The sequence below is a fragment of the Pseudophryne corroboree genome, chromosome 5 (genome assembly GCF_028390025.1).
Source record: "Pseudophryne corroboree isolate aPseCor3 chromosome 5, aPseCor3.hap2, whole genome shotgun sequence".
Lineage (NCBI taxonomy): Eukaryota > Metazoa > Chordata > Amphibia > Anura > Myobatrachidae > Pseudophryne > Pseudophryne corroboree.
Genome location: NC_086448.1, coordinates 278,443,849 through 278,466,119, shown reverse-complemented (window position 1 = coordinate 278,466,119; position 22,271 = coordinate 278,443,849). Strand labels below are relative to the sequence as shown.

At 44.2% G+C, this 22,271-nt stretch overlaps 1 protein-coding gene across 1 annotated transcript in view; it reads left to right on the top strand.

Moving 5' to 3' along the window:
• Positions 1 to 22,271, top strand: part of CPNE4 (copine 4) — a 900,265-nt gene that overhangs the window by 565,791 nt on the left and 312,203 nt on the right. The window contains exon 3 of the mRNA XM_063922365.1: positions 16,129 to 16,308. Within this exon, the coding sequence (XP_063778435.1) occupies positions 16,129 to 16,308 (180 nt within the window). The remainder of the gene's footprint in view (positions 1 to 16,128; positions 16,309 to 22,271) is intronic.

Here is a 22,271-nt window from a genome sequence, read left to right as displayed (position 1 = left end):
GGCATCCGGAGATTTAGTCACTTCGGGGGGGAGAGGGGGGGGGGGTTAGGGTCAGGCACTAAAAGAGGAAGATAGTTTTAGGCTACAGGACCAGAGGGTAGGGGAGATGGGGAAATACCCTCTACATACCCATGTCAGGGTTTCTTACATCGGAATCCAGGCTTCTGTATTATGAATGCCGGGATCCCGTGCACCAGCAATTGTTACTGATTCCCTTTTATGTCTCAAAAATGCATCGTTAGGGAATATCCCAGTTCCTTTAAAATCTATTAAATAAGGGCATTTAGTGACATCTCACTTAACTGTTAAAGGAACTTAGTAAGTAGCTAACCTAAGTAATGTCTCTTACCTATACCATAAGCAGTACTTACTGTAAATTGTTCAGCAAGCACTGCTCTCTGCATGCGCAGATTATTAACTCAGACGTTTGATAATAGACTGCTCTGTGACGACACTGCATCTTTGTGTGCACCCACTGGGACTCGCAAAGTCACCGGTGGGTGTCTCAATACAAATCCAGGTGACTGTGGCATTTGCAGCAGCGATGGAATAAGCATGCAGTACATCACTGTGTCATGCCCACTACCCAGTGCATAGAGAGATGTGTTCATATATTTTCATGGCTAGTATAACTACTTCTGCCACTCCCCAAGACTCCGGACTGACTCCAGTGCTCTGCAGAGCAGGGACTTGGATAGTGGAATGGAGCCAACATTTGGAAAAGACATTCAGCTGCTGCGGGTTGGTCCAAATGCCGCATCTAATGGCTTACTGTGATCACTGAGGAATCACATACAATGCACTTTGTATGAGTCAGATTAAAGTTTGTCAAGTGCCAATTATGACCTCTTCATGGACTGGCTATATTTGTTCTAAAATCAAGAATTTGGAATCCATACTCTAGAAATCATTACGGTTGTATTTTTTGCCACCACTCCCCGTTACATGCCATGTGCCGACTGACGATAGTCGCTCAGCTGCAAGAAGATCTGGTGTATGTAAGTCTTTGAATCAGGCCTTTAGTACGCCATTGATGAATTAAGACACAAAATTCAGTACATACATAATCTGAGTATGAGATCCTATTCTGTAGAAGTCTGTCTTTGCCGTTTTATTCAAGTTACGTAAGTGCAAGTTTCGGTGGTGCGACAGATGGCAAACAGTGGGCGTCTCAGACCTTGCACATTTAGCTGCATGGACATACACAAGGGAAGGACTTTGTAGCATAATTTCCATAAAGTCGCAGAGAAATGACTGCCAATAGACATGTCAGGAATCGGCGCTCTGCTACGTCTCACTTACCAGCGCGCTGGTGTGCGGGCCTCCGGAGGTCATGGCCCCAGTTGCGGCTGCATGGGTGTAGTAACCCCGAGCGTTCTCTTCCGCATTGCTGAGTACTCCTGAAGTCTGGTCCTGTGCGGGTTTTGCTGCGTGCTGATGTCCAGCCTGTGTGAACGTTACCATGACACCTGCACGCAGCTGATTCTGGTGTTCAATCCAGCACTGTATCTCCGCCTGCAGTTTGTGCCCAATCACTGCTGAGCAGGAGGTATAACTTCCAGCTTGTGGCTCACTCACATTGCCTCGGACAACAAGTCACATACCTTGTGCCTAAGTTCTCCTGGTTCCTGTGTTCCTGTTTCCAGCGATCCCCGTGGTTACTTCCATTTGTTCCAGTCTTCATCCTCACAGTTCTCCTGTTAAACTCCGGACTCCAATTACATCCAGCCACAATCCACCAGCAGCAGAGATTCTCCTCAGGTGTTCGTATTACCATCTTACCTGTGCACTTGCTATTAGTATTCCATCTGTGCATCTCAGCAGTATTACAACTAGTTGCTTAGAGACTGTTCCCTGCTTGTGCCTAGCAAGGCTATCTGGACTTGTGTGCTTCACAGAGACTGTGTGTTTCTTAGACATATCGGAGTTCTGTTTCAAAAGCTACCATTTCTCGTTATACCGGGACTGTGTGCTATCAAGTGCTATTGGACTTTAGTTCATATCATCTATCTTCAGTATTTGTTGTTTCATATTTCCTTTGCAAAAGACCTCGGTTATTCAAATGCAGTTATCAATCATTGTCATTCTATTACCGGTTTTCTGTTCATTTTGTGTTATCCCATTTGCTCAGTTATAATAAAACATCAGCGCCCATGCGCAGGACTTTTATATTGCCTCCACGTTTTATCCATCATACCAACACTGACCCACTAGCGCCCCCGCCGGGGACAGACAAACCCAGAGACCTGACAAGACGCAGCAGCAGCCACCTCTGAATCTGCCATAATGTATCGATTAGCCACAAGGGGGAGGGGTTGAGTGATAAACATTGTTCTTTAAATATATTTAAAGCTTTGTTTTTTTGTATCTTGCTCTTTGTGTGAGTTGGATAACTTTGCTACATGAAAATGAAAATAAAATAACTTGAGTATACAGTATATAACACATATTTATTGAATGACAACAACACTATTCTGTTTTATCCTTCTTTTTAGCTTCATTTTATGAACCAGTAAACTTTTGCCATAAAGTGTTGTCTATGTGTAAGGCTTCCAGAGCAATTTATTGTGTATTGTTATCTGTCCCTTGTATCAGCCATTATAGTCTTTTCCTGTGATAGTTAGACTTTATGCTCCATTACTGATTGAGGTCAACAGCTATTCTGTAGACAGCGAGAGAGAAAGTCAGTGTTGTGTCTAAACAGAAAAATCATTTGACCGTATCTGATGCCTTATGTGGTCTTCTATATCTCATGATCAGCTAAAGTATAAGTGAAAAAGGATTATTTCAAGATTCACAAATGTACCTTCATTTTAGATCACGTTGATCTTCATATTGATAAAGAACTTTGAATTATTGGCTCATGTAATCTGTGTAACACTATATATAATGTTTCTGATTTAGTGCTCAGAGAGATGCTGCCATTCAGATATTTCCCTACCAGCTACCACCTACAACCAAATGTTTGTAATTGTTTAGCAGCTACTCTCAATGTTAATATTTATCAAGAATTACTGAATGGTGGGGCTGTACATAAATATAGGCAAACCTGCTACCTGCTTCATTGTTTGTCACTTGGATGCTTCTTGCTCATACTCCCAAATAAATGTGTAAGTCATATTGTATACCCTTGTATTTATTACACGGGTAGTGGAGCAGAGACCGGGAGAACATGAGCACAATAGGTTACCAATTGCACATCAACACTGGTGTAACAGGAGTAGGTAATTACAGGTTAAGCTGTGGTGGTAATAATACAAGTAGTTGAGGTTTTGCAGGAACAAGAGACAAATAATATGGTTATAACAGTAACTGGTAATTGTAGGTTAAGCTGTGTAATAAATACAAGTTCTCCAAGTTCATAAGCAGGAACAATTGGAAGATATAATACAGGTACAGCAGCAGTATTACAGGGTTATCAGTGAGTTGTATAAACACTGAGTACAGTAATGGAGATTTGGGAAATATCTACTGAAGAACACAGGAAAACTTGAAGGTGGAACTGAAGTTTCTAAACACAGAGGGCCTGGTGCCCAGGGGACGCTGCTGCCTCTGCACTTGCATCTGTTGGCGGAGTAGCAGGAGCGATAATATGCAAATGCTAGTTTCAGCATTCCCCTTGTGCAGATGCCTGTGTCTGAATGTGCAAGCATTGAGACATCCACTTTCTGCACCCCTGCTTACAGTAACACTGCTGGGGGTTCTAGACACACCACCATGTAAATGATTGCCGCTTTAAAAAAACAGAAGAACTCTCACAAAATCTCTCACTCTCCGATTCTCACGCTCTATTACATCCCCCCCCAAAAAAATATGGGCTTGCATGTAAATGTTTACCAGGTACCCCCTAATAACTCCATATTCATTGTTTCCCATAATATCTCTAAAGATAAACCTACCTTCTAATGTAACATAGAACTGGTGAAAATACACTAGTTAACAAATAATAAAAAAAAACATACATAAAAAAATGGAAGTAAAGGCACCCTTGTCATTCCCTTTTTATACTGGATACAATACTGGATAACGGCCCTCATTCCGAGTTGTTCGCTCGCAAGGCGAATGTAGCAGAGTTACACACGCTAAGCCGCCGCCTACTGGGAGTGAATCTTAGCTTCTTAAAATTGCGACCGACGTACGCGCAATATTGCGATTACAAACGAGTTAGCAGTTTCAGAGTAGCTCCAGACTTACTCTGCCTGTGCGATCATTTCAGTGCTTGTCGTTCCTGGTTGACGTCACAAACACACCCAGCGTTCGCCCAGGCACTCCCACCGTTTCTCCGGCCACTCCTGCGTTTTTTCCGGAAACGGTAGCGTTTTCAGCCACACGCCCCTGAAACGCCGTGTTTCCGCCCAGTAACACCCATTTCCTGTCAATCACATTACGATCGCCGGAGCGAAGAAAAAGCCGTGAGTAAAAATACTTTCATCATAGTAAAGTTACTTGGCGCAGTCGCAGTGCGAACATTGCGCATGCGTACTAAGCGGATTTTCACTGCGATGCGATGAAAAATACCGAGCGAACAACTCGGAATGAGGGCCAACATACGACAGTTTATAGTACAGCTATGAAACATTGCCATACAGCAGTGGCAGAAAAATGGAGCAAGATGGAATTGTCCTTGTACCCTACCATCCACTCTTATGTGGGACATTAAAAAGGACACACACATTATCTTTAATACTTGGCACCTCCGGGGACTTCGTCTAGTATATCAATTCTTTGATAAGGACGGCTTCTCTGTTATTGACCTATCCAGCCTTAGGGACTCACATCGCCAGATATCAATCCCATGATTTGCTTATTTTCAATCTCATAGTTATATTTTAAAGTTATTGACTGACCTTCCATCGATTGATAGGACTAAAGGTGTGTACACACGGTAAGATTTTTTCATTCGATTCTGACTATATAGTCAGAATCGGATGAAAAGATAGTGCAGATCGCAAGGTGACAGTCACCTTGCGATCCCGATCCGATGCCGATGCGCGGCCCCGCGCGGTCGGCATCGGCAGAAAAAATAGGCTGTGCAGGCAAGTCAATCCTGACTATCTCTATAGAAGAGATAGTCAGGATTGACACTTAGCCAAAATCGCACATAGCCAGCATCGCAAGCACACTCATTATGTGCTTGCGATACTGGCTAAGTGCCGACCCGGCCCCCTGTCGCACGGTGAGAATCGGATAAGTCCGAATCTCACCGTGTGTATGCACCTTAACTCCTTAGATGTTTTAATATTGAGCCGTAAGGGATGTCCACTCTCCTCCACCTCTCTGATTTACGAACAGATCAGCAAAAGACTTGACCTGTCACTGGTTACCACTGGCTTAGTTAAATGGCATGTTTCTTTCCCTGACCTTTCACTGTAAACCATAATTAAGTCTTCTGTTTTACTGAATAAATAATTGATTTCTTCTTCCTTTATGGAAATGCAATATAACATTTTACATAGGGCCTATTATACACCCAAATTATGTCACATTATGGGCATATCAGAGAACTCAAATTGTTTTAAATGCTCTCTTTTCCGGAGGTGGATATCCTTCACTGTTTGTGGTCTTGTGATATTGTTTAACTATTTTGGAAAGAGGTACAGCTCTATATTAATAATATCTGACACATATCATTTACAGTGAACGAATCTTGGGCTCTGTGGAATCATTATCCCCCTCCATGCCCTTTTACACCTGTTATTAGTATACGTCGTTTATGAGCCAAGATACTGTAGCTGCAGTGGCCAAAAAAAACCCATTCTTTCCAAATGGATCCAACCTGACCATTTTTCTTTGTGTTTGCTTCCGAGGCGTTATACTGTATGTTTATCAGATGGATTGGGTTGAGTGTGCATTAGATGCAGAGTCAAGAGCGTCCAAGTTTTTTTTATATTTGTTTGCCCTATATTCTTACTTTTCCAACTGTTGAAAAGGATCGTAATCGGAAGGTGGTTCACCTTACCACATGGTATAATATGGCTGTTCTAGAAAATGATAAACCTCCTTTTTAGCCAGGTTAGCTAGGAAACTTTTGTGATGCGTCTATACACTTCTGGCAAGTCTATGCTTCTCACTGCAACATTTACCTCATGCTATTGTACTTTGAATGTTTTATGTGTCATTATTTTGTTTTTCTGTGTGGATTGTCTATGTATTATTGCCGTGCTATATGTGTGCCTATGTTTCATATTTCATATGTAAATGTCTGTCTTTTATTCTCAATAAATATATTATACAAATAAAAAAAAAGGACACGCACAGTTTGACATAGCAAGCACATCAGTGACAGGGACTGACGCTTTTGTGGCTGAAGTGCTTGGTTTGTACAAAAGCAATATATAGAGTGCTAAGTGGGAATGTGTTTCAACCTTAGTTTATATAAATAATTACAGATACTGAATATCACAAAGAATATTTTTTATTTACCAACAAAAACAGGTGGAGAAGGACAGACTATCAGGTAATGTAGACAGGATAAAATGTGCATTCTCTATCTCACAGGATCTCTGAATATAATGTGAGGAACCTTAATAGAAAAGCATAAGAAATCTAATTAAATCATAATTGTACTATTAGCGCTATGCCTACTAAAAGTTCTAACACTAAGGACTTGAAGTTTTATATATATATATATATATATATATATATATATATATGCTGCAAGTGGTCCGGCACTCCAATAACTTGTGCTGTGATCCCTGGTGCCCTCACTTTCCAAAATGGCAAATAGGGTCAAAGCAATGTGCAGCACTCAGGATTGTAGAAACAAATGATCACCACTGGCTGTCCAATCAACGTTTCAATTTTACTTGAAAATTGTCATCAGGATAGATCTATCCTGATGACAATTTTCAAGTAAAATTGAAACGTTGATTGGACAGCCAGTGGTGATCATTTGTTTCTACAATCCTGAGTGCCGCACATTGCTTTGACCCTATATATATATATATATATATATATATATATATAAAGGGTTTACAAATGGTCTTTAACAAAAGACGTATATATGCAACAGTGTGTTTCAGATACTAAAGAGACACTCAAGTAACTGTTTCAGTGATGTCCGTGGGTTCTAAAATCCTTCATAAAACAGAGTGGGTTAAATGCAACTACTGTATATCAATGTATTGTTTACTTTAAAACAAGTACAAAGTATCTAATTTCTTTGCTAGATAGTAACAGATGGAAATCATCAGCAATCAAAAACACAATACACAGATATTGGGGTCCCCTAATTAGAGGAGAGAACACACTTATGGTCCAGAAAGTTAAAAGACTAGCAATGTGCACCAAAAAACGGTTAATGCTGCTCTATGTGGAGCTCTGGGCTGCAACGTAGGCAATGACAACAAATGCACCAGTTGTGCACTATGCACTAAGATTAGGAGGACCTGGTTTTGACTAAAAATACACCGAAATTATGCTGTGCACCAATAAAGGGTAAATGATGGTCAGTAGCGGCTCTTGCCATGGGCAAGCAGGCTTTTTGCCCTGGGCGCCGTGGGCTGTGTGGGCGCCCGCTGCAGCCGGCTCCAGTGACAGACACTAGAGGTCATAATTGACCTCTAGTGTTTGTGCAGCGCTGCTATGGGAGAGACGTCATGACGTCTCTCCCATAGAGAGGAGCCGGCGGCGGAGACGGAGAACAGCGCAGCAGCGGTCCGGAAGTAGGAGCAGTGCTGGTAAGTATATTTGGTGTTAGCAAGCGGCGCTACTACAGGGGTCACAACTACTGGGGGCACTGCTACAGGGGGCACAGCGACAGGGGGCACAGCTACAAGGGGTACAGCTACTGGGGCAAATCAACTGGGGGCACAGCTACAGGGGGCACAACTACTGGGGGCACTGCTACAGGTGGCAAAGCTACTGGGGGCAAATCTACTGAGGGCACAGCTACAAGGGGCACAGCTACTGGGGGCAAATCTACTGGAGGCACTGCTACAGGGGGCACAGCTGCTGGGGACCTAGCTGCTGGGGGTAAATCTAATGGGGGCACAGCTACAAGGTGCACAGCTACAGGGGGTACAGCTACAGGGGGCACAGCTGCAGGGGGTACAGCTACTGGAGGCACATCTAGTGGGGGCACAGCTACAGGGGGATAACTGTGGCCATGCCCCTTCCCTATGAAGAAGCCACGCCCCAACTCTATTTTACCTGGGGGGGCACTACAGGAAACTTTTCTAGGTCTAGAACCGGCCCTGATGATGGTTAACCCTGCCCTTAGCAGCTCTGGGATGTGCACCAGTATAATACAGGACTGATATAGTAATTAATTTCTGCCCTGGCAATCTAGTGTGTGCTCTTCTTCTGGCATCCTGTGTGAAATGGCAACCAAATCACTGCAGGAGGGACTTATGTTGATTTCAAAACCCACGCAATCCAACACCAGGCTGAAGACATTTTGCCTCGATTTAGAAACCAAGCCTGACAGGAAAACCCAAGCCAAGGCTCGGATCCATTGGATTTCAGAAGTTCGAGTGGGCTCGGTTTTCAGAGAACCGAGCACGTTCATTTCTATTTGAAAGAGGAGTGCATTACTGCACAGACTCCAGTCTTTTAGTCCTCTAGGGAGGCTACATGTCCTATCCCAAGATGGCCACTGAGATCTCTACTGAGCATGTGCAGCGGTCATTTTGCCTTTACTGTGAAAGTGACATGGTGGAAGACAGAAGTCTCCTAATTAACTCCTATGAGAAACTTGATTATTACCTGCTGTAATGGTGTCCCAGCATCCTGTACTGCTACCCGTTTGCAGCATACACTCACTGCCTGGTAAACTGTATGAAATCCCACTCCGTTCAAGCTCCGCTCCATCACCAGTGTACATGTAACAGTGAGTACGGCTGTACCTGCTATATATCAATAAATCAACACCACTGGTTAAGTAACTGGGCTGTTCATAGTTTGAGTCATCCGTTGGTGTGTGCTTACTATATACAGCACTACAATATTAACACACATTTCCAACAATAAGCAGAAACAATTACAATTGACCTGATGGATTTATCTTTGCACCTCATGCACTAACAAGGTAACAAGGTGCACTGGATTAACCAAAAAGTCCCAGGTAGAGGGACAATTTTAATGCATTTCGGGGCAACAAAAAAGAAGCAGGTGGATCATTTTATTGCATTTTGGGGCAGCAAAAAAAACAAATGTTAAAGACCTTGATGAAATGAGTTTATGTTCTAAGATCGGACTGTAATACAGTGTAATATGGAAAAAGTAATCAACGGTGTCAGAAGCAGGGCCGGTGCAAGGACTCCCTGCACCCTAGGCAAATCTTCACCCTAGCGCCCCCTAACCTGCAAAACCCCCTCCCCCCCACCTCCCAGGGGCGATGCAGGTGGCCACTAGGAGGGCTGCGGTGAATTGCATCATTATACATATACAGAGAAAAGGGACAACACTCAAGGACTTTTAAAGTGACAAAATATATTGTAAACAAGTTACAAAATTTAGTGACTTTGTTCACGATATACTTTCACTTTAAAGTCCTTAAGTGCCGTCTATTCTTAATATGCTGTATAATACTGTATATGGGGTCTGGTGTGGGTATTTAATTAGGGCTGGGTACGGAATGCCGCCAGTCAGAATACCGACAGCAGCATCCTGACAACCATAATACCAACATTTTAAATGTAATTAATTACTCTTACCCTAGCCCTACCTCCCCGCATCCTAACCCAAAACCTCCCGACACACTAATATTCAGGATGCCGGCTGTCCCTTTAATTATATGTGCGTATACATAAATATATATGCACATACAAATATTTGTTTGCTTCTTATTGTGTTCCAACCCCACATCTGTAAGTTCATTACTAACCCGCATACTGTCAGGCTTCGGAGCCTTACCTCTGGCGGGTGCTCCTGCGTGTTACCGTCCCGTTGGTTTCCACGGCTGCGGCGGCAGGGAGCTGCTGGCGGCGGGTCCTCCTGGACAGATGTGCGGCTGCCAAGGGCCGGGGGCCGAGGGTCAGGAGAGCCGGGCGCTGCGGCTGGGATCGCTGCATTAAGGTCCTTTGGTGGTGTCACAGTATAGTGTGTCAGAGACAGAAGCTGGCTAAAGCTGTGTGCTAACAGCTAAGTATGTCTCCTGTGCTGGGGCAGCCATGTTGGAGACCAGAGTATTACCAATGAAGTTCCCAATCTGTGTTCAGCCAATCCTGCATGTTCTCCCCTTACAAAAGGGGGCTGGCTCAGAGGGAGAGTGCCAGTGCTTCAAGTTACCTCCATGTGAAAGGTTCTCCAGCTCTGTGCTCCCAGGTTACTTCTGGTTCCCTGGTCCTGGTTGCTCTCATCCATCGGTTACCTAAACGCTGCTGCAGTCCTGCTGTCTAAGTCCGTTGCCACTCGTGGAAGCGCTCATGGGGTTCCAGGTCGTATAGGATCTCCAGGTGCTAACGGCGGTTCCCGCAGCAGTCTTAATTTATTCAAAGTCCAAGTTCTTCAGCCTCGTCTTTCAATCACAAACCACAGTCTTCATTTATTCAAAGTCCAAGTTCTTCAGCCTCATCTTTCAGTCACAAACCACAGTCTTCCCAATCAAAGTCCAAGTTCTTCAGCCTCATCTTTAATCATAAAACACAGTCTTCAGTTCCTCTTTACCGGAGTTCTTCAGCTTCACTCTTCAAGTCATTTAACCATAGACTCTAATTCTCCCAGTTTCTGCTATTTCTCCAATATTCATGTACAGTTTGATTATTCATTAAAACTACGGTTATCTTCCTACGAAGTCCTCGTTTCTTTACGCCCTCCGGCCAACGTTAACACTTAGTTTGGCTTCCACCCATTCAGCCACCTCGTTTACTGTCCTCACAGGTAGCTGTCCCTTCAGCCAAAACTCGGTTGTCGGAACCCCAACTTACGCCGAGCATGACACAGTATGTCTCCTGTGCTGGGGCAGCCATGTTGGAGACCAGAGTATTACCAATGAAGTTCCCAATCTGTGTTCAGCCAATCCTGCATGTTCTCCCCTTACAAAAGGGGGCTGGCTCAGAGGGAGAGTGCCAGTGCTTCAAGTTACCTCCATGTGAAAGGTTCTCCAGCTCTGTGCTCCCAGGTTACTTCTGGTTCCCTGGTCCTGGTTGCTCTCATCCATCGGTTACCTAAACGCTGCTGCAGTCCTGCTGTCTAAGTCCGTTGCCACTCGTGGAAGCGCTCACGGGGTTCCAGGTCGTATAGGATCTCCAGGTGCTAACGGCGGTTCCCGCAGCAGTCTTAATTTATTCAAAGTCCAAGTTCTTCAGCCTCGTCTTTCAATCACAAACCACAGTCTTCATTTATTCAAAGTCCAAGTTCTTCAGCCTCATCTTTCAGTCACAAACCACAGTCTTCCCAATCAAAGTCCAAGTTCTTCAGCCTCATCTTTAATCATAAAACACAGTCTTCAGTTCCTCTTTACCGGAGTTCTTCAGCTTCACTCTTCAAGTCATTTAACCATAGACTCTAATTCTCCCAGTTTCTGCTATTTCTCCAATATTCATGTACAGTTTGATTATTCATTAAAACTACGGTTATCTTCCTACGAAGTCCTCGTTTCTTTACGCCCTCCGGCCAACGTTAACACTTAGTTTGGCTTCCACCCATTCAGCCACCTCGTTTACTGTCCTCACAGGTAGCTGTCCCTTCAGCCAAAACTCGGTTGTCGGAACCCCAACTTACGCCGAGCATGACACATACAGACACATCCTTCAGTTTTTTGGTAGATGAATTCAGTAGTGCCCTCCAGTGACTGGCACCCCTAGGCAGCCGCCTAAAGCTGCCTAATGGTAGAGCCGGCCTTGGTCAGAAGGCATAATTTTACACAACATTTTACATTTTTTGGAGATGCTTTGAATTCTGTCACTTTGACAGATGTTGTCTCAGCAGTCATACAGTATCTGAATATGCAGTCATATTGGCTGTTCTCTCTGTGATACTGATAAGTGCTTTGTTTCAGTGTTTTCATGTGACAATTTGGAGGTCTTTTCTATAGATTGTAACATATAATCTGATGTCATGAGGACTAGAGATGAGCAAAATTTCTGCTTGATTTCATATTACACAAGTTTTGCAGAAGTTCAAAGTTTCAGTGAGGAAATTTTCAAGTTCCGCATTTGCTTTGCCTTTCTACAAAAAGCAATGCTGCATTGTGTCTGTGAATTTGCACTTCATGGAATTTATTGCCTTTGAATAAAGCAGAGACAATGACAGTCAATTCATTCTGCTTTGTGGTGTAATTCCAGTATGATTGAAAACGAGCTACTGTATATTTCTAGGCTGGCAAAATGCGGAAAAGACAAATAATTTTGACAATGTCGGTCATTTCTATTGAGGACCTTTGTGGGGATGATTTAACTATTGCAATAAATCACTTCTATAATGTAATGTATAATATTGCCAATAAGTGACAGTATCCTATACTGCCACATCATCTACTTATTTGATTGTAGGATGATATATATACCTGTCAATAATATTTAGGACATATACTACTCCAGGTAAATATAATCTACTAGCTAACCAATAATGTGGGTTTTTTTTTTGTTTGTTTTTTCAAATAAATGGCTAGCACATCCTCTAACGCACCTATTATCCAAATGTCTCTTCCTTTCAAACCTTAGAACTCGGTCCATGCTCTGGAAAGGGATATTTAATTTTGACAGCCATAGTTATATCATTGCAGTCTCTTTTTCTCTTTATCTTGAGAATTGAAATGATGTGCAATGAATTTTCTCAAATCTAAAATATGTCTTAGGGCAGAGGTTCCCAAACTCAGGGCCAGATGTATTAACCTGGAGAAGGCAGAAGGAAGTGATAAACCAGTGATAAATGCATCAGCCAATCAGCTCCTAACTGTTAATTTACATATTGGAGCTGACTGGCTGGTGCATTTATCACCTTGCATTTATCACTGGTTTATCACTTCCTTATGCCTTCTCCAGGTTAATACATCTTCCCCTCAGTCCTCAAGTCACCCTAACGGTCCTGGTACTAAGTTTATCTATGCACCACCACAGGTGACTTAATTAGCGCTTCAGTCAGTTTGATCTAACTATCTGTGCTGAGCCATGGATATACTTAAGACCTGGACCGTTAGGGTGCGTTGAGGACTGCGTTTGGGAACATCTGTCTTAGAGGCCTATTTACCATACACTGCATTTTATATGCGTATGGAATACAATATTAATGATGAGATTTGCAGCATAAAAATACAAATTTTCATCAAATTTTATATAGTTCTTATGCTATCACTATGTTTCTGGGTTCAGACTTGGCAAGCCTACCAAGCAAATGTGGCCGTCTGATCATAAAGCTCTACGCATTCTGAAGTTTGGTAAAATCTGTCATCTTAGCAGCCCCCATAAAAGCCTATGGGGCTGCTTTGCAGTCAGAAATTGAAATATTAAAGATATCTGCTCTGGGTAGATGCTAGAATCAAGTGGGCTAAGGGACCTTTTCCGTCTGGGGGAGGAGTCACAATACAAGGGGGAGGAGCAAGGCCAGCGGGATAGTTCCTCTACTATCCACGCCACCAACTATTACCTTTAGTAATCAGGTGGCGAGCGAAGCGAGCCACCGATCCCGAAGCGTGGCGAGCGAAGCGAGCCCGCAAGGGTACTTATCGGGTACCCTGTTCGCCCGTAGCTCCTCCCCCTGGTGACGTGTTTCCTCCCCTAGATACATCAGAAGGTCCCTTCTCCCACTCCGAAATAGAATCAACCATCTGCTCTGATCCCTCTTTCTTAATCCGGTGGATACTAAATATTTGCCCATTTTAGGGGTTAACCTGCAAATTATTATTTTTTTTTAAATATGCACCTTAGTTTTTAGCTATAGTCAGTAGTTCATATAAGTGGTTTAGCCCGAAGCGTGGCGAGCGAAGCGAGCCCACGAGGGTACTTTTCGGGTACCCTGTTCGCCCGTAGCTCCTCCCCCTGGTGACGTGTCTCCTCCCCTAGATACGTCAGAAGGTCCCTTCTCCCACTCCGAAATAGAATCAGCCATCTGCTTTGATCCCTCTTTCTTAATCCTGTGGATACTAAATATTTGCCCATTTTAGGGGTTAACCTGCAAATTATAATTTTTATTAAAATATGCACCTTAGTTTTTAGCTATAGTCAGTAGTTCATATAAGTGGTTTAGAATCTGGTACAGCCGATTCCATAAACAGTTACCGTATATACTCGAGTATAAGCCGACTTTTTCAGCACTTTTTTTTGTGCTGAAAAAGCCACCTCGGCTTATACTCGAGTCAGTCAGTGTGACAGGCAGAGCAGTGTGAAGGAGGGACACGGAGCGCACACCGCGCGCCTCTCCTGTGTCCCTCCTGCATCTCCGGCGGCAGCGGCGGGTCTATTAAAGGAAGTACCCGTTCGTGACCTCTGATCACGAACCGGCACTTCCTTTAATAGACCCGCTGCGGCCGCCGGAGATGCAGGAGGGACACAGGAGAGGCGCGCGCTGTGCGCTCCGTGTCCCTCCTTCAGAAGACAGCGCAGGATCGACGGAGGGGTAAGTAACAGGCACTGGGGGAGCATATTTGGCACTTAGGGAGGGGGCATATCTGGCAGCATGAGGGGGCATAACTGGCAGCATGAGGGGGCATATCTGGCAGCATGAGGGGGCATATGTGACAGCATGAGGGGCATATGTGGCAGCATGAGGGGCATATGTGGCAGCACGAGGGCATATCTGGCACTGTGGGGCATATTTGGCAGCATGAGGGCATATCTGGCACTGTGGGGCATATTTGGCAGCATGAGGGCATATCTGGCACTGTGGGGCATATTTGGCAGCATGAGGGCATATCTGGCACTGAGGGCATATCTGGCATATCTGGCACTATGAGGGCATATCTGGCACTGTGGGGGCATATCTGGCACTGAGGGCTGTGTACGGCTAGAGCTGCATTTCCTACCCTAGGCTTATACTCGAGTCAATACGTTTTCCCAGGTTTTTGTGGTAGAATTAGGTGCCTCGGCTTATATTCGGGTCGACTTATACTCGAGTATATAGTGGTATTTAAGTTTCATTATCAATAATCCAAATTCAGGAGCTTACTACAAAGTGCACTGACTATCTGTGACCACAAGTATTAATACAATCTGTACTTGTTCTAAACTTATCTATATGATCTCTGTTCCCTAAATATGTAGTGATTTGCATATTGTTGACTTTTTAAGGTAGTTGAATAAAGCTTGTTGACAAAAATATGTTGGCAAGCAGTATGTGGATCCCGGAAGGCATGCGTTGGGATGTTGGCAAGTGAAGTGTTAATACTTAGGGGAACAAAATGATTGAATTAGAATGGAGTGTGGGCGGGCCTGTGGGGGATGTCAGGTGATAAGCTAGCCCTATAGAAATTGTGGGTGTTTGTTTAGCAGTAGCTTATGGTTGTTGGCAGCCTCTTTGGTTCCTGTCCTCCCACCCTCCCTCACTCCCTTTTTTTGTACAGTGTGTTTGTGGTCTCTTCGTCGGCTATTTTCGGTGGGAAAAGAATGTCAAGTTACCTGTTATTGGTGCAGATCTTGGTTTGCTTTTGATTTGTTGGTAGTTTCTAGGTGCGCTCACTTTTGTTGACTGTTGACTACACCAGACTGGGGGCAGCATCATCACCCTATTGGGTGGGTAATCAAGTTAGAAGATGTTAGATGGTATTTTTGTATTACAGTATTCAGTATTTAGTAGGATTTTTTTTTAGCTGGCCAGAGTGGTTAGAGAGTTTTGGGTTTGGACAGATTTTCCTTCTTTCTTTTCCACCATACTATCTGTTAACTTCTTACAGCAATTAAATGGTTATAGTTAAATATTATAGTTAAATAAAATAGCTAACATCTTTCTGCCAAATCCATGTCTCTATGTAGTTATTTCATTAAGGTTTATGTGGTTATTATCACTGATGCGTACACAGGGCAATCCTCAGCGGTTAGAAGGTTCAAGTATTTCACGTGCAGGCAGTACAACTGTCAACATGATAGCTGTCATAATGAAGAGCAGATTGTTCCTATGGGCTCTTTTCTCTGTATTTTTATGGTCAGTTAGAGGATTGTTTCATTGTAGCAAAACTGGATATTTTCTCTTTATGTTTTATTAAATACAAATATAATATGAAAATGTTCTCATACTTTCACTATTCACTTACAGGTGGACAGAACAGAGGTCATCAGAACATGCATCAACCCTATTTTCTCTAAAATCTTCACAGTGGACTTTTATTTTGAAGAAGTTCAGCGTCTACGTTTTGAAGTTCATGACATTAGCAGCAATCACAACGGCCTGAAAGATGCAGATTTCCTTGGTGGCATGGAGTGCACTTTGGGACAAGTAAGTAAAAATAGTATCCACACACATCCAGTTATCTTTAACAGATTTTTACCACATTCTGATCATAAAAAACTGGGTGTTTATATTTCAGTATATGGAGAGTATAGTTGTTAGCTGTCTATTAATATGAATTTGCTTGCAAAAATTTGCTCTGACAAGGGGGGTAATTCTGAGTTGATCGCAGCAGGAATTTTGTTAGCAGTTGGGCAAAATCAGGGCCCTCATTCCGAGTCGTTCGCTCGGTAATTTTCTTCGCATCGCAGCGTTTTTCTGCTTAGTACGCATGCGCAATGTTCGCACTGCGACTGCGCCAAGTAATTTTGCTATGAAGATAGTTTTTTTACTCACGGCTTTTTCTTCGCTCCGGCGATCGTAGTGTGATTGACAGGAAATGGGTGTTACTGGGCGGAAACACGGCGTTTTATGGGCGTGTGGATAAAAACACTACCGTTTCCGAAAAAAACGCGGGAGTGGCTGGAGAAACGGAGGAGTGTCTGGGCGAACGCTGGGTGTGTTTGTGACGTCAAACCAGGGACGACAAGCACTGAACTGATCGCAGATGTCGAGTAAGTCTGAAGCTACTCTGAAACTGCTAAGTAGTTTGTAATCGCAATATTGCGAATACATCGTTCGCAATTTTAAGAAGCTAAGATTCACTCCCAGTAGGCGGCGGCTTAGCGTGTGTAACTCTGCTAAAATCGCCTTGCGAGCGAACAACTCGGAATGAGGGCCCATGTGCACTGCAGGGGAGGCAGATATAACATGTGCAGAGAGAGAGATAGATTTGGGTGTGGTGAGTTCAATCTGCAATCTAAATTGCAGTGTAAAAATAAAGCAGCCAGTATTTACCCTGCACAGAAACAAAATAACCCACCCAAATCTAACTCTCTCTGCAAATGTTATATCTGCCCCCCCTGCAGTGCACATGGTTTTGCCCAACTGCTAAAAAATTTCCTGCTGCGATCAACTTAGAATTACCCCCAAGGTCCGTCTGTGCAAGCAGTATATTATAACATTTTCCAAACTGAACACAATAAGCCTCATTTTTTTTGCATTCAGAATAAATCAGTAGAAATCAATGTAACTATGAAAGACATACAATAAAAAACATTTAGTGTTGTGGATTAACATTGACTGAACAATTGTATTGGATAATGATATTCAAAATGGGTGTGATACTGGAGGCCGGCGGTCAGGATGCGGGCGGTCACATGACCAACACTGGTATCCCGACAATTAGAATGGCGACAGGGGACGGAGTAATAATTGTACCCATCCCCTGTCCCCTACCCTAACCCATCTGGGGTGGCAGCTGGGGCTAAGATAGTGAATATGGCGGCTAAAGCTAAGTCACTGCGGGTGGCGGCTAAAGCTAAGACTTTGGGGGTGGGGGGGTTGAAGGCTATGGCTAACTCCCCCCTCCCTCTAGTGCCTAACCCTAATTTCCCCTTTCCCAGGCCCTAATCCTAACCATCACCCTTATACATACCTTCGGGATGTTGGTGGTCAGCATTCCGGCACCGGGATTCTGAGTGGTGTTAGGACTCTGGCATCGGTCACATGAACTATGCAGCACGTTCCTCTTCATGCCAGGTGACAAAGTGTGATGTGATGCTAGGTTCACGCTCATGGCAGCTCTGACTTGGAAAAAACAGTAGGAGCTAGGAGGAGTCATGCTGTCGAGCACAATAACTTGCTTGGCGGCTCATGCACAGAAATTGGAGGCGGTGAAATGATCCAACAGTATGGGGTACCGGCAACCTATTTCTTAAAGGTACGCCGTACCTCCCCCTTCCACCACACTTGCACCACTGATCCTAGGACACAGCTCAGATCACTAATGCAAGCAGTTGGCGTGATGCCTTCTGCTGCATTAATTAATATATTAGTGCTACTGCTGCTGCTTCCATGTAAGCCGAAGCCATAACAACTCCAGCCACATCTGAATCAGACCCAATATACAGTTTTGGGAACCTGAAGAAAAATTATGACAAAAAAGACAATTCTTATAGAAGAATTATGAGAAATCCCTTTTTATTAAAGCAATGAAGAACTTATTAATGGGTGTTATAGTTACAATAATGACTAGTATAAGGAGAAAGATGATGATGATGATGTGGGTAGTATGGCCCATGGGATACTTGGTAATGCAATAATAATGCAATTTTAGTCTCATAAATAATAAATAGTGGATTAATGCTAAAGATGAGGGAAGGAGTAGTCCTGGTAGTATTAGACAATTTAAGGCCATGCTTTGGCTGAAATAGGCAACAAAGTCACAATATATTTTCAGATGGGGAGGACAAAGTGATTAGGTACAGTAGGAGCAGATGGTTTTCTTTTGGTCTATGCGGTCACACACCCCTAGGCTGTGCACTTCATCACATTTTGTGGAAGCTGGACCAGTGATGCATCTATGATAAGCAGCAGCACCTTTTGCACAGAAGCATTAAACCGCAGGTCTATTCAATTATGCAACGTCGCAACACCAGTGTGTTTATGTATTTGGTTACCTATGATTAACTAGTAAAGCTAGTGAGGAATAATCACCACTCAGCCGAAAAAGTCTGCTAGAAGATAGTGTAAATGTATAGTTAGTTTCTCTCTGTAACAGTGGATATAAGACTAAGGAGCCTAATTATCATCGGCCGCGATCCTTAGAGCTGCTGCCGAAGTAGTAGTGGTACTTACAGTATTCTCCTGTGCCAGCCTTCTGCGCACAATTGACCTGAATGTGGAGACAGTGGAGGAATCTACTCAGCAGGGCCGTAACTAGAGTGGTGCGAAGTGTGCCAGGCACACATTGCTGCAGGGTAGGGGACACTGTTGGCAGAACTTGTCAATTATATCTGTTTTAATTACTTTCACTTGTAGCTTTCCTCTTCCCTCATCTTTGAAGCCTGACATCTCCTGACCAGCCCTAGTTTGTGTCGGCAAGGGATAGTGTGCCGCTGCACACTACAGGACACCAAAAAGTCTAGTTACGGCTGAAAGCTCTCTTCACAAACCCAGGCCTCCTTCCTATGTTCCAGGAACCAATGCCATCTGATGATGACATTGGTTCCCGTAGGTAAACACTGAAAAATTAAAGTTTTTGGAGTTTGCTGAATACCAGGCATCTTCTGGTATAATGAATGGACTAGTTTCTACATGTGTAACAGGCTCTATTGGAAGATGAAAAAGGTCCCCGAGCAAGGCTGTTTCTAAACAATATGGCTCCCAGTGCGAACAGTAAAAAAAAAAAACATAAAAAAACAATTTTTCACGAGCCGGCGTGGCCTCGCTAAAATGGGTACAGCCTCACTAAAATGGATGTGGTCTCGCAGGAAAAAACTACCTTACACCCCAGTTTGTGACCTGCACCAACAGACCTTGGCCACCACAGCAAAGAAAAAAAATCCACCATATTAAGCCCCTCACAGTAATGCCCTATGCACCATATTATGCCCATGCATCATATTATTCCACACACCTTAATGCCCGTGATACATTATGCCCTACAGTAAGGCTTCTAATTACTTTTAAATTACATGCTCGTTGCCAGGGGTTTCATGCTTTGGTTTCCTTGCTCGTCAGGAGTTTCATGCTCTGGGTTCCATGCTTGTTGCCAATGGTGTAATGCTCATTGCCAGAGGTGTAATTCTCATTGCCAGGGGTTTCATGCTTTGGGTGTAATGCTCATTGCCAGGGGTTTCATGCACTGGGTGCATACTTACCTACTTTCTGGCAGCTCCCTCCGGGAGAGAGCTGCCAGGACGGCTCAGTGGAGGGGCTGGCAATGTCGAAAGGAGGGGGCGGGGAGGAGGCGGAATGGGGCGGGGAGGAGGAGGGGAGGGGCAGAACGAGGGCGGGGTTACAGCGTTACACGTTTAAACCACGCCCCCACTCTGTAATGCCGCGATAACCGGCATTTTACAGCAGGGGGCGTGACTATGATGACGCGATTCAACAAGAATCACGTCATCTACTGTCCGGACCGCCCACTTTACTCTCAAAGTGGGTGGCCGGGCAGGGGGGAACTTGAAAAACCAGAAGACTTGTCTGCTCTTCCGTGGGGCCGGGAGGGTCACCCGATTTTCGGGAGCCTCCCGGCCATTCCGGAAGAGTAGGCAAGTATGACTGGGTGTCATGCTCATTGCTAGGGTTGTAATGCTCATTGCCAGGTGTTTCATGCTCTGAGTGTCATGCTTATTGCCAGGGGGTATGTAATACTCGTTGCCATGGGTATTTATGCTCTGGGTGTCATGCTCGTTGCCAGTGGTGTAATGCTCATTGCCAGGGGAGTAATGCTCGTTGGCACCAGCAATGCTATTACCTGCCCCCCTCCTGCCGTCCACAGCACTCTACTCGCTGGGCGGAGTACTATGGGTGGGAGTAGCGGAGCAGGTAATAGCAGCAAGCAGGTGTTGCAGCAGGCACCCTGTGCGATCGCATGGCTTGCCCGCAGGTAGAAACAACACTGCCCCCAAGAAATTATAATTATTCTGGTGAAAAAGACTATATGTGGATTCCATGCTGCCTGTTGCTCACTCATTTACTGAATAATGAAATACTGTATACAGTGGTCAAGAACATTCTATTTCCACTGAATAGCAAATGCACATTTTCACAAAATATTTTTGGAAGTTCTGCCAGATGGTTTATATGCAAGGAAATTAATAAATATGTTTTATTGTCCAAGATGCTATCTATATAAGCAGGTACTGCTATGTTATACAGCTATGTATTGTGGGTCTATTTATATAGATGCAATTGTCAGCACACTAATTCAGGAGGATTTCTTTGATTTAAGCATGTTCATTAGATTCTTCATGCACCACGAACTTTGTACCAGCAATCACTTATCTCGCTGTCTACATTTCAAAGTACTTAATACTGCATGAAAGAAATATATGAAAAAATGACTGTAATTTCTGTACTATTTTTAACAGCAAAAACAAATTGAATGGTTACAAAGTACTGTCACACCACATTACTTCTTCCAGGATATCACAAATTATTTACGTTTATCATCTATCTATCTATCTATCTATCTATCTATCTATCTATCTATCTATCTATTTAGCAGTGGGGTAACGGAGGCACTCACCAGACTGGTACTGAATTCCTTAAAACTGTGTCAGTTTATTAAGCCATTGGGCCGACATTGTTAGGCGCCGGGGTCCGCGATGTCCTCGCGGCCCGGCGCCTAGCAACTAGTGACGCCGAGCGTGCTAGCCGCCGGGTCCCTAGCAACGCTGGGACGCCGTGCGCGCGTAGCCGCCGGCTCCCTGGAAACGCAAGGACGCCGGGCGTGCTTAGCCGCCTGGACCCTAGCAACGGGGACGCCACGGGCGGACCGCGTTCCCCATTGCAGGGTCAATCAAATCAATTACACACACTTGTTTCTGCTCGTGCAGCCTGGCAGCTGCACGGCATGCTTGCTAATCTGGCTCTGAAACATCTGATTGGAGGACTCCTTGTTAAATACTTTCTCAGTGCTTCACACAGACGCCGGTAATAGCTTCCTGCATGCTGCTTAGGTTTGCTGAACGTCTGTTCCAGTCTTGCTGTGTCCGGTCATTCCTGTCCTCAGAGTTCCTGAAGCTTGGAGTTGTCATCTCTTCCCAAGAAATCTCCTGATCCCCTATTGTCCGCCACGGTTGCCAGAGAATCTCATGTGGTGTTCGTGAGTTGCGGCTCTGCCGTGTGCTGCGGCTCAGCCCGCTTTATTTTTGTATTCTGTTTCGGAGCATTTGCGGAGGGTTCCGCTTCCACAAGTCCACTCCGGAACTCGGCGGTGCCGGGTAGGAGAGTGGACAAGTGGGTATTTTGGTTGTCCTTTTCCCTGGCGGTTTTTCCCGCACATATTCTAGTTTTAAGTTAGTTTGTAGCCCCTGGCTTTGTTGCTGAGTTAGAGGGCCCCTTGTTATCACCCTGTCTCGGATTTCCCTTTGTCTCCCATTAAGACCTGAGGGGGCATC